The following is a 13,323-nucleotide window of genomic DNA, read 5'->3' on the forward strand; positions in this document are numbered from 1 at the left end:
CCTCGGCGCGTAGCAACATGGCGGCGCTCTTGAGGTTCCCGATTTTAATGCATGGGCCCTATGGGTAGCTTGTCCTCTAGAGTCAGTATAGTAACTCTATGACGAGAACGATGCCAATTCGAATCCACAATATACCGGCATTCCCATGCATACCACAGCGCAGCAGCGCCAGATTTCCCTCTAGGGAATGTAGTGAGAAACTCCATGCCGTAAACCACGACCTACTTAACTACAGACCTGCACAGATCTCCCTCCTCCAGCACGCCTGGTCTAGTTCGCCCCTATTGCCGCTAGGGAAAGAACGTACGAGCAGAGTGGCGCTAGTCATAACCTGTTCGCTGTCGTCTGCTTCTGCGATCTGTTCAGCGCTTGTCTTGCCATTTCGGCAGGCACAAAGCGCTTGTTTTGGCGGTAAATGAATAAATTCACAAATATACAAAAGAAGACATATTTGCGAATGCTTTGCGTTTGAATAGTGAAACTAGAAGAGGATGAGCGGTGCAAGAAATGTAAACAACGAGCATAGGTGGCCGCTGCAATGCTAGATCAACGGCATAAATTTCGCTTTCCTAGCCTCCTTAAGAGACTGGAAAAATTGTTTAAAAAGATTCATAGGATAATCTAGCTTTCTTTAGTTGATTACAGACAGCCTAATGTCGTAGATGACATTAGGATTCACTACTGTGTGCCGTAGTGAAAGGAAGATGATCTGGTGAAAGTATAGTAAAAGTATTCACTAGTAAGTCCTCCACCCGATATGTGCAATAGTCTGATCGATTCTGTTTCAAGGGAAGGTGAGCATACCTTGTTTTTAATATCGTTGGATGTGTAGCTCAGTAGAAAGCTTGCAAAAAATTAAGCGATCCCAGTGCTTTAAAACGTGCTGCAGTGCAGGCCTTAAAAATCGTGTCACGGAACTCTTTTCAAACTGTAAAGCTAGCTTTTCCGCGTAGTACGGCGGCAGCATAACGGTGGTGCTGAAGATACGTACGCAGTGAAGCTGTGTGCGTAATTCACTTTTTGAACTCGTGACGCACTCACGGACAACTTTTAAGAGTTAAAATGAGTGGTAATCGTTCTGTCGTCGAACATTACGGTGGCTTCAAGTTTCTAAAGAGCGCAGACGCGAATTTTACAACGTGTACAATGAAACTGGTGGGTACGTTGCGAACTCTATACACAATGCGATTCATAATAATCTCCTTTAAAAAGGCAGTGGGAGCGGCTATTTAACGCTATTTTAGAGAGCAGCTGACTACACGCTCCGACATTTTTTAGGTTCGGTGAGTCAACTTTTGGAGCCAAGTGACCGATCAAAGCCTTGTGACATCTCTGTCACTGTGTTAGCAAAAATCGTCAACTAGAGAAGCAGTTCGTCGCAACACAACAGCTGCCGTACTACTTACAACGCCGCACAACAGCCCACCTCGTAGCAGACGAACAGGTTATAAAAGCGCCACCTACGGCAGTCGGTTGAACGAAAGTGGGCGCAAGCTGCTCCCATAGAAGCCGGATATCTGTGCAGGTCTGGAGTTCCAGTAGGTCGTGCCGTAAACTCTCGCATCACGCCCTCGCCCAGAAAAACCGGCGCGACGCGACGGGCCGCACCAAGTGCGTTTCCATTGAGCGGCCGTGGCTGCGCATTCGCGCATGCGTTTCTAGCAAACATGGCGGACCCGTTGAGCTTGCTGCGGCAGTTCAATGTCAACAAGAAGGATATCGCTGAGAAGAACTCGCAAATAATCTTCGACGAGTACTCCTGGCCGAAGACCGTTAAGACAAACTACCTCGTGTGGGGGTGAGTGCTGGTCAAACGCTCCCTTTTAGGGCTGGAAAGCGCATTATTTTTTCCATGTCTAGGCTTAGGCTGTGTGCTCCTGTTAGCGACTGGTGGTTGACAACGTTTATGTTCAATATTGTCCGTGTATTGGGTACCGATTGCTGTTGGGTCTGGAGTAGTGCCGTTCTAGATTATGGAAACACAGTGGTTGAAGCAGCGATGTTCCCATAGTCAGTGCTGCAGCTGGGCAGCAGCATTCTGACCTGCGGCATTGGGCACCCACTACGTGGTCCGCATATTGACACCTGCACTTTCTCGTACTGATGCACACCTGACAGCGTACTACCTTGGAGAAAAATACTTGCGCTAGGACGATTAGAATGTAGCCTACGACACTTGTTTGGTTCTACTGCAGCCAGCAGCACTTATCGCGAAGAGTTAGTGGCGCCGAAGCCAGGGTTTCATTGGAAAGCCGTCTCACGATCTGTCGATTTGTTGTTTTTAGGTCCGGGAAAGATGGGGCACCTCGGGAGTACTACACGCTGCAGTGCTTGCTCTTTCTTTTAAGAAATGTGCACTTGTCTCACCCGGTGTACGTACGACAAGCTGCGGTAAGTGCTTCCTCGACACTGGTGGACGCCTGCTCCGTCCGTCTGGTCCGTCTCTGTACACATCGCTGCTAGCGCGCGTGCGCGCTCATTCATCATTGGTACTCAAAATGCATACGGGCAGCCGTCCCTGTTCTTGTGCATTCGGTTGTACCATTTACGTGTACTTTGTACCATTAGGCATGAAGCCCTGCGTGTGATGCAGGGTTCAGCGAAAGCTTGTCGCTGTCCAGGCACAGCCTTCATGCGTCCGTACGCCACTGCTGTACTTAAATTATACATGAGTGTCTGTGTTTGGTTCGGTTTCTCTTACAAAATGGGCAGCAGTAGCAGCACAAGAACGCGCCGCCAGCGGAGCTGATGAAATGCATTACCAGTTGCGTAAGGGATTTGCGTTTGCGCGCTCGCGTGCGTGCGTGGAGGGGGTGTTCAAACATTTCGTATAACGGGTCGAATATTGCGGTATTCGATTCGCTATTCGAACTAAGGAGTATTGCTGGATTTTCCGGATACTTTTCTATATTTTACGAGTACTGTTTGGGTCATGTATAGGGTGAGGATTTGGTTTTCCAGCAATAGCACAGGGAGACCACAGTGCACACTGAATAGAAAACAAGATCATGAAAAGCTACACGCATGGAAAATTTTCACAGCTTGCCACCATCACACAAACCTGAAGCATAATGCTGGCATCACCAGTTTTTCCATGCTTGTGCTGTCTGTCCCAATAGTGACCGATATTTGGGGGGAAGAGGGATGATGTCATTGCATTGTGGAATGGAAACAGATTGCAGCACACACTACTGAGATGACAAGCTGAGGGCACATTCACACTGACAATTGACTTGGTTAAAATTGATGTTTGGGTGAGTTGGTAAGCCATTTTGAACAGAATTGCGCATATTTTGACAGGGACTAGGCTCTGTGTCATGTCTCCCTCCTAGTCCCTGTCAAAATACGCGCTTTTCTGTTTAAAATTGACTTGAGTCATGTGACTCACGGCAACTGTTGTTGGCATTGCCTGCCTGTCGCCACACCAAAATGTCTCGCGATTGGTGCCATTCATGTCTGTTGCACCACCATAACCACAGAAAATAAGCGCCCTGTTCCTGCACTGATGATTGGTTCAGTAGTCGCACAACTGAACAATCAAGTGTGAAAGGCCGAAAGAAGTCACTTTTCGATCAAAGTGACCATTGCGACTGGTCACACAATCTCTATGCATTGCCACTGTGAATGAGCCCCAATAGCTGTGTGCTTGACATTCTCAAATGCAGTCACAGACTGCAGAAAGCTGCTTTACCTGGTTAATATCTAGCACTGTTTTTCTGCACATGAATTCCATTTACTTGGAATTCATGGAATTGGAATTACTACAATCCTTAATTTAATTCTTCAGTTAATCTGAATGTGTTCTGGAATGTTTCAGCATCAATAGGCATAGCAGATAACAGTCGTCTGAACAGTTAGCATTTCAGGGGCAAGTAAAGAAGAATAAAAAAAAAATGCAATTGTGCCTATATAACTTAGTACTAGTCTAATCTATTTTTATTCCATGCCATGATTATGATTTATGCCATCATTAATGAGGCTAGGTCAAGTTAGGCATGCCCTTGTAGACCTCATAACTAGCAGTGTAATCATGTTGCAAGACTCGCCTTAACACAATCGTGCTTTAAATTCAAACTTGAAAAAAAAAAAAATCCTTCAGGCTAGTTTATTTTATAATCAACAGCAAATAAGTTTGCCTGCACAAACTCTTCATAGACAATTCAAAACCATGAGAAAACTATTTCACTTGTATTCGTGATGTTCACTTTGGCTTCAAAAACTAGTATAGTTTATTTTTATCCATGTCAGTGGCATTCTGGGGAGCACATGGTTGCGGGTTCGATTCCCGGCTGCAACAGCCACATTTCGATGGATGAGAAATGCAAGAAAGCTTGTGTGCTTACATTTAGGTGCACATTAGAGAACTCCAGGTGGCCATAATTAATCCGGAGCCCTCCGCTACAGCATCCTTCATAACCCACTGTACAGTTTCGAGATGTTAAACACTACAGTTTAAATTTTAGTTGCCAGGGTGTAACAAAAAAGATTGCAAAAAGTTATCTGTGCCATTACTCACACAAAACATTGTTTTCTGTGTTTGATGCATTGCGCAGGAATTGTAATCACCGTGTTTACTTTGTCCTTGGCCATGTGGGGTTATACTGGGTGTTTCATGTGCAATTTTTAATAATCCCCTGAGGCAGGTAGCATAATTCTAGTCTTTGAGCTGGATTAGTCAGAGAGGGACTAATCATCGCTTACTTGAGAAATCAAAATGCATAACTGACTAATTAGCAAGGAATTGCTAATTAACGCTATAATTACCTTATGGCACATATTGCAATTTACTAATTGTAGCCGATGAGTTCATAAAGTGTATCTGCTTGGAACAAACTTTCAGGATGACACCTGTTTTTAGATAATAATTCTCGAAGTTGGCAACAAAACCGGTGCCATCCTCAGTGATTGTTAAGTGGCGATGCCTTGTAAGCTCACCGGCTACAACTCTTAAATTGCAATATGTGGTGTAAAATAATAAATTTAAAAGGTAATTAGAGAATTTGGGTTAGTTGATTGGGCATTTTGATTTTTTGTACGAGTAATGACTGCCACTTCGAGTAATCTAGCTAAATGAAATGACTACAGTTACACTGCCTGACAGAGGCAAGGTTTAATGATTCTGTGTGGTCTTAAACGAACACCCCATATATAGCTAGGGCCACGGAGGAAATAATAGTGTTGATAACTTTGTTTTATTTGGAAGTGACACCATGACGCCAGACTCCATGGCCATTACCTCCACACTAATCTGAGGAAGCACAAGAGTAAGGTGGGAATATGGGCTGACCCTGTTATGCGGACGCTATGATACTGCCACATTGGAGTATTGAATTTGCAACCTGTGAATTAAAAAAATTGTGGGTTTGACTCTGAAAGAAGCATATTTAGTTTGAAAGGGACAGTAAAGGCAATTTTATATTTTGTTGATTTGCTTCCAAAACTTTAAATTCAGATTGGCTATGCCATATTTTGCGTATTCTACACATGTTCTTTCTAAATAGGAGGTTAAGAGAAACCTCCCGATGACCCAATGATACAGGCCAATTGTGAGTTAGGTGTGGGTGAAATTTATTACAGTAACTGCTACCAGAGTCACACGAAGACTTATGCTTAGCATGGCTTCGTTTCAATGTGCTACTTTGATTTATTTGGCTAGTGCTCTTCAGAATAGAGGTAGACGACGAAATGCCTGCACGCAAGCACAAAGCATTGTCTTGGCTTGTAGCGCGAAGTGAACACGGACACAGAAAGGAGCAGACAGGACGAGCGCTAACTCTCAACTAAATTTTTATTAAAACGAAGAACATATATATAGGTGATTGCAAAAACAGCAGCATAAGAATATGACAAGGTTACCGTACCAACCATGTTACCGTACCAACTCGCCCAACTGTCTATCCTTTTGCTCAAAGCATTCTAAAGACTTTCTCAGAAACAAAGCACTTGGCTCTTTGTTTGAAGTTTCTCCCAATCACACACAGGAAGCCAGTGAGAGGGATGTGGTGTTGTTTCTGCTTGCCAAAAAAAAACATCAGCTAAGCAACTATTTTAGTGCATAGGAACATATGTACCTCTCACACCATGCCTCAACCTGAGGCCAACTTGAGTTCACTTTCCGGTGTGAATTCAAGGCATCTATGTGGTTTGTACAATACTAAAAGGGACCAGAGCAAGCTTTGCATGAAGCTGTTGGTCAGCGTGCTACTTGTGGGGACTAGTGACAGATCAATAGACCATGGTCAGTGGAATAACATTTGCCTGTGCTCTGTGTCATGAGATGGTGTCACGAGTGTTGCTGCAGGTGCCTGTCATTCCAGTGAACTTGCACTTCATAAAACGTTATGTTTTTAGACATGCTAAAGCTCTCTATTAACTCACCAGCTGCTTCTTAGTTTTCTGTGTTCTATATATGTAAATGAGAACTATGAACACTGGCGAAATGGTGTGTTAGTGACCTATACAATGTGACTTAAAGTATGCATCATAAATTTAATTTACTTTAGTGTCCCTTTAAGCAAAAAAATGTAAAGTGTGAATTTTTAGTACTCTGGAGTCCAGTCCATGCACCACATCTTCACTCTGTGCAGTTCCAGTTACTATTGCTTGCAAAGATGTGTAATGAAATGTTCGGAAAAGATCGATAAAAAATAAAGCATTGTTGCTTTATTGGTGCTATCCAGCAAGTGCGCTTACTGTCGCTCTTAAAAGGGAGCAGGAAACCAGAATGCATTTGAATGTCCATCAAAAAGAAGAAAGCATGCCAGTATAACGTGAAACTGTTCCAATCTGTTTTTATTCCAAATCGGACAGCTGCCCTCCGTGAGAGGTCAAAAATGGCTCTGCCCATATAGGTTTGGTTCCCGCCCATATGGGCTAGACCTGAACCATTCTGACCTATCAGGGAGGGCTGATGGCTGATTTGAAATCAAAAAACAGATTGGATTAGTTTTACATAATAGGGCCCCACATCTGCACGTTGAAGCTCCAGAAGCCCATCACTATTTGCACACATTTTAAAATATTTTTGATCACAAAAACTTTAAAAACCTTACTTTTCACATTGCAAAAGACACACTGGTTTTGAGTTCTTTTTTTTTTTCTATGTGCTCTAGCTAATGCTCTTAGTTGTCAATCTTGCTGTCGTTCATGCTTAGTCAGTTTGTAGATTCACAAAATTTGGTTTGGAAAATTTTCACGCATTTTCTGAATTAACTGCTGTGGACATGGACACTTTTAATTACGTCACAGAAGGAGGAGGGGGGCCTTGAACAAATTGGTAGATGGTCCCTTTACCCAGACATTGTTCTATTTGTGGCCTTGGACCAAGTTTTGTTCTTTGCATCAAAGATTGTACTTCTTAAGAGCTTCCAGCTATTTGTGCAGCTGCATTCTTTTACATCTGAGATCACCTCGGTGTGTTGAAGCCTGTTAGATTTCATTATTGTAATTTTTTTTTCAGGCTGAAAACATCCCTGTTGTTAGGCGTCCTGACAGAAAGGTGAGTTGCTCTGACCAGGGGGGAACTTATTCTCTCCAGCACTGAAAATGGCTTTCTTTGTTGTCTTTTGTGGTCGTGGAGCATTAAAACAACAGAGCAGCCATGCATTTCATTATGCAAGAATATGCTTTGGCTTAATTCTTTGTGGATCAATGTTGGGACCCTTGCACCATCAAAGAATAAGTATGCTGATGGGCTGTTGGAAAATGCTTTCCAGGATCATTTAAATTGCAAGCATTTTTCTTTTTGGTGTATGTACAGTGCAGTCTGTTGGGAATTCGCACTAGTTCATGATCCTATAGTTTCACCCTGTTGCCTGTTATTTGCAGTGCAAATGTCTGGAGAGCGTGAGGGCAACTTCTGATTGAGCTGTTTCTTTGCCATGGACATTCATGGTGTCATTCTTGCTGTGCACATTTTATGGGAACGCTTCTCATGATGTCAGGGACTGCGATGATGTTTTTTGACATCCTACACCGGAGAGCAGATACAGAAGCCGTGTCATCTGACTATAGTGGCAGAAGGAGGCGACAGAAGAGGAACAGCTTCTTTTTTTTTAAATGTGCACCAAAAATTCCAGGCTGTAGCAGTGCTTCAAACAGTATCATGCTGTTTTCAAGTGCATATTGGGGAAGGTGTATGTACAAGGATGCTGAAAAAAAGTGTAGTTCATCAAGGCATTTTTGCACATAAGTAGTACTTTTCTTTTGTGATGCCCAAAGCTATGGAAATGTAGTTTCATGCTGTACTGGTCACAAAGTGGATGCAAGTTTAGGGCCGCAAAGGGTTTAGCATGAGAGCAAGCTTGTGATAATGAAAAGAGGAGAGTCCTTCAAATGGTAATGTGCATGTACACGGTAGGCTTACTGAAGTGCCATGGCACCTTCTGGCCCCAGCAAAGCTTTTTTTTGACCAGCTGCCACAGTGGGCTAACGATGTCCAACCATGTTGCAGGACATCCTCGCCTACCTGAACGGGGAGACGGCCACCTCAGCCAATATCGACAAGAGCGCCCCCATCGAGATACCCACACAAGGTGGGTAGTAGGTAGGCATGTCCGAGTGTCTATGGTAGGTGCATTCAGACCATTCTGTGCTGTATCCTTCACCTGTGTCCTGGTTACTTCAGCCTACTAAGCAACCTAATGATACATTGTGTTCTTTCACGCTGTGGGTTCTATTCCATTGTGAGCATAATAGGAGAAATGTAGAACACATTAAGTTGAGTAATACTACCCAGTATTAACAATGAAAGCAATGAAAACAATGAAAGCAAAGGGTCTTAAGAGTGTCACAATGAACAAAAACTTACTTTTTCCATTCATACTTACTGGTTCGCAGTGACTGCTGGCCCCTTGAGGTTTGTTCTAATGTGAGACGAAGCATTTTTGTTATTGTTCAGTAAAGATAGCTTAAAGGCTTACTAAAAGACAATTCAGCGCTTTGAACGATTCTGAGTCACATTCTCCTTTTCCGCTACCTTCCTCCTGTAATCCTCCACCCAACGTTACTAGACTAGCTTCAGTTTTAAAACTCGGCGCCGTTGCGCGGAACCGCCACCCGCCCGCGCCTTCGTGGCGCTGCAGTCGCGCCCGGCTTCACTTCCTCACTAGCCGGCTACGCGGGCGGGCCGGACTAAGCGCGCGGTGCAGCGTACTGTGTGCTTCGTTGTTGAAGGCGAATTTCAGCAAGCATGTAATCCGCGAAACTGTAGCTTTCGCCGAGTTTGTTGAGAATATAAGCAGACGATGCCGACGTGCTGCGCACCTGGCTGCATAGGCGGCTATCGGAACGATGTCGACAGTTCGGCGCGCTGCTTTTTCTGTGCCGCCAGCAATGCGACGCTTCGCTCGGCGTGGAACAGAGCGATTCTGTTGTTGTTGTTGTTGTTGTCCTGAGTGGCCGTGGTACATACCCACAGTGGAGGATTGGCCAAGAATCGGGCGGTTTAATTAGGTGCCTAAAATAATAACGATAACAAGGGAGTTAACAATTTGGGCGTGTGAGTTTAAAAGTAAACGTTTTGTGTTTGGAGAAAAAAGAAATAATCAGATTAAAACCGGGTATAAGATAACAACAATAATAATAATAATAATTAATAAAAGATAAGAAATAAAAGAAAGCTATGGTTGGGAGGGAGAACGATCAATCTAACATGGAAATCGATTAGTTTCAATGAGGTAATTTTGGATCGCCAAGCAAACATTTCTGTTGCTGAACCCAACAATGGAGGCTCCAAAAGATAGGATCACAGGCACTGATAAAGTCAGACCAATAGAGCGAAGCGGGATTTCGAGTAGTCGTTTTCTTATAATAGAAAAACGTCTGCAAGACAACAAGAAATGGTCGATTGTCTCCGCTTCGCCACAGAATGAGCATAGTGGTGAGGGGACCAGACCAGACCTGTGGAGGTAGAAGTTCAATGCAGGTATACGGCAGCGCAGCTTCGTGATGGACACTTCAATTTTCCGTGTTCGGCAAAAATCTCTGTTCCAAGGGTGCAGGAGATGTCCGTACTCCACAGAGTTAGTAATTTCGGAGCCTGATACTGACTGTATAATGATACTCCTGCGAAATCTAGCTGCAATTACATAAGTAGTCAAAGGGCAGCAAGGAAGAATCGGGCCACTTATCGATGCCTTGGCTAGAGAGTCTGCAATTTCATTAATGACTAGTCCTTTATGGCCGGGCACCCAAATCAAACGCACGCTTCTCAAGTAACCAGGTACCAATGATTGAAATGTCCTCATCACGCGAGAATCACTAGAAGCAGTAAGGGATGAGCACAATGATAAAGAATCAGTAACTATCACGGCTGACGTAATTGATGGTCCTAATTTGCGTAATGCTAGCACCACGGCCATGAATTCGGCTATTCCTTGTGCCGACCGGCACACGCGCTCGTGCCACTGCTCCTACGTTCATCGTCGTCTTCCACAGCTGGCTGCGTTGCCGTTCATCATTCCAGCGTAGAATTTCACTTCTGTCATCGTAATGGGGAGGCCGCGTTTACGGTGGGAGGGGCCATTGTTTAAGGCAGTATGAGCCACTCATTGTCTTACGTAACGGATAGATTTAATTTCTGAAGAAACTTAATTTTGAATAATCGCAAATCGGGCGAAAGCAGCTAATCACGCCTCCGAGCAAACTCGAGACATCGAACGCAAGCGACAACGGCGGACTACGGGCATATCGTCAGTGACGTCGTTCTCTCAGTCGCAGCCGATTGTGTGTGTTACCGCATAATTCAGAAATACTTTAATGAATCCTCTAGATTAACCCAGTGATAAACACGGGCCGCACGTTTCAGCTTCGCTGGTTAACCATCTTCACGGAGTGGAAGAGCAGATGATATTTTTGTGTGTGTGTGTGTGTGGCTTGTGTGTTTAAAGACTGACCTCATCTTTCTTTTTGTTGCGCTTCTTTGGCGTGGCGAGAAGCCTCGGTGGGGATGAAGATCATCCTAATCATACGCTTTGGCCAAATGTTCAGGCTTCTGAGCCTAAACTGCGCGAAACGTTAAGACGGCAGGAAAAAACACAGCTTCCGCGCTTCGCTCTATGCGTTTCTTTCTTTCGTGCAGTTTACCCTTATTACAGTATGAACCAACTGGCCCGATAAATCTTATGGCTGTAGGTGGATACCGCTTTCTCGTGGTATCACTAATTCGGACAAGGGAAAACGCCAGCGAGCGTGAAACACGCGCAAACTGCCCGTCCGCACGGGCTGAAGGCTGCGGCGAGGCGTCTGCAGTGGAGCCCGATGGAACGGCGCTGCCATCTGGCGGCTGTCACAGAAGTGGCGACACCGGCTGTAAGCGCGCGGGCGGAGAGTTTTACAACTGAAGCTAGTCTAGTAACATTGCCTCCACCCACATGGAGCACTGGATACAAACCTCTCAACATGGGTGAAAAAAAAAAAAACAAGTTGCTTCTATTTTGTGTCTTACTACATTTATTATCAATACTCGTTTTGAAATTGTATTCCATGTGGTACTGTAAATCCATATTTATGCATATGCTGGCATATAGCATGCTGTGTAGAAAAATGTTTGGAACACTTTGGTGGCGCTAAAGATTAGTGTGGTGACATGGAAATGCCACTTCACTACAAAGCCAATCACTCACAGGCAATGGTGGGAGAGTGCAGTTATTTAAGGAGGACGGAGGCTAGATGAAAAGAAGGGTGTTACCTTGAAATATCTAGGGACCTTAAGCGCATAGGTCTCCCTGGTGCATGCAGATAATGACCTAAGAATGTTCTATTTAAAGGGACACTAAAGGTTACTATTAAGTGAACGTGGACTGTTGAAATACCATCCCAGAAACCTCGAAACGCTTGTTTCGTGCCAAGGAGAGACTTATTTTAAGAGAAAATGCGTTCTGAAGCGTCCGCGTACCTCTAGTGCAATTCAAATCGCCCGCCCTCCCATCGAGGAGTACTGACATCATGGTCTCATAGTGACGTTGCGTCATCAGTGAGTAGAACGGTGTCCGCAGACGGCGCTATGGCTTTTCTACGCAAAGCGCAAACGCGCGGCCAGAAACGGAGCCAAGACAGAGCCGACAGCAGAGCGAAAGCGGGAGTATGGTGGCTAGTGGAAGGAGAAACATACGACCATAAGCTGGTACTTTATTCTATGACGCAAACTTCGATGCTCGTCGCAATGGACCCTGACAACGACAGATTGGCTCGCGATACTGGGCTCAACTTCAGCGATTTGAGCACTGACGAGCGCGACCTGCTGCTGAGGGCTCGCGCTGCCGGCGTCGTTGCGTACTACGACGGCGGCCTCGGCACCGGCTCTCCGGAGCGGGAAAGCAACGAGGGCTTCCCACGACATCACAAGGACGTGGCATTCTCACTGCTTGTTTGAAATGAAAGTTTCGCGAGCCAGCAGAACCCGCACAGCACGACGCGATAACGAAACTACTGAAACTCCAAAGCGTGCACGCTGCAGAGTCTAGCGAAAATGAAACCTTTCGAACACCCATACTACTGAAGGGTAACGTCAAAATGTTATTTTTTCTTAGAATCGAATAGACGTAGGCAAGTAGCATTTTCTTCCGTCTTATAATCGAATGAAATGATATTTTTAATACGAGTAGTTGAGTATTAGTAACACAAATTATGAGGAGTGCTTTTGTAATCGGGCTAGTACCAGAATGTCGCTGGGGGGTCTCAAATCGTGTCATGCATTTACCTCATTTTCTCGGTTACTAAAGCTCTGTTCGCAATTATATTGACGCCTTAGACGTTCTAGAACATTGCTCTACCACTTTAACTTGACTTTCTGGTAACCTTTAGTGTCCCTTTAAGAGTATTGAAATTGTTTTATTATTATGATGTTTTGAAACTATTTTCTTTGTTTATTAATATTAATGAAGCTTTAAGTTCCTGTTAAGCTTTTTTGCACTGATTTCAAATGTGTTGTTAGCCTTGGTATAGGAAGGTTAGTTCCTAAAACAATTAAGATTTAATTTTCATTGTTCAAAATGGGAAAAATATCGCATCAAAAATATTTTTGAGGCGGCGTTAGATAGTCTAAACAGTAAGGATCGAGGTGTTGAGGGCGATTTCTTGATCTGATCATTATCAGCTATGTTACATTCAATTGAACATAAACCTTCTAAATTTGCCAACTTAGTGGCGTAAATATTGCAACATAATTCATTTGTGAATGAAAAAAAATAACCTCCAGTGCTTAATTTTCCACTGTTAACTATCTTACTAAAGTCTTACAATGGAATTTTTGTGATGCCACTTTTTCTATGGTGGCCTCAAACAATGGAAATGAAATGTTGGTAATCTTGGGAACTAATTGGC

General features: G+C 44.1%; 1 protein-coding gene across 1 annotated transcript in view; it reads left to right on the forward strand.

Moving 5' to 3' along the window:
- Nucleotides 1–1,578: 1,578 nt before the first annotated feature.
- LOC135918732 (parafibromin-like) overlaps nt 1,579–13,323 on the forward strand; it is a 232,335-nt gene continuing 220,590 nt past the window's right edge. Inside the window, exons 1-4 of the mRNA XM_065452378.2 lie at nt 1,579–1,798; nt 2,286–2,391; nt 7,460–7,498; nt 8,453–8,534. Of these exons, the coding sequence (XP_065308450.1) occupies nt 1,668–1,798; nt 2,286–2,391; nt 7,460–7,498; nt 8,453–8,534 (358 nt within the window). The 5' untranslated portion in view covers nt 1,579–1,667. The remainder of the gene's footprint in view (nt 1,799–2,285; nt 2,392–7,459; nt 7,499–8,452; nt 8,535–13,323) is intronic.

The sequence above is a fragment of the Dermacentor albipictus genome, unplaced genomic scaffold (genome assembly GCF_038994185.2).
Source record: "Dermacentor albipictus isolate Rhodes 1998 colony unplaced genomic scaffold, USDA_Dalb.pri_finalv2 scaffold_21, whole genome shotgun sequence".
Lineage (NCBI taxonomy): Eukaryota > Metazoa > Arthropoda > Arachnida > Ixodida > Ixodidae > Dermacentor > Dermacentor albipictus.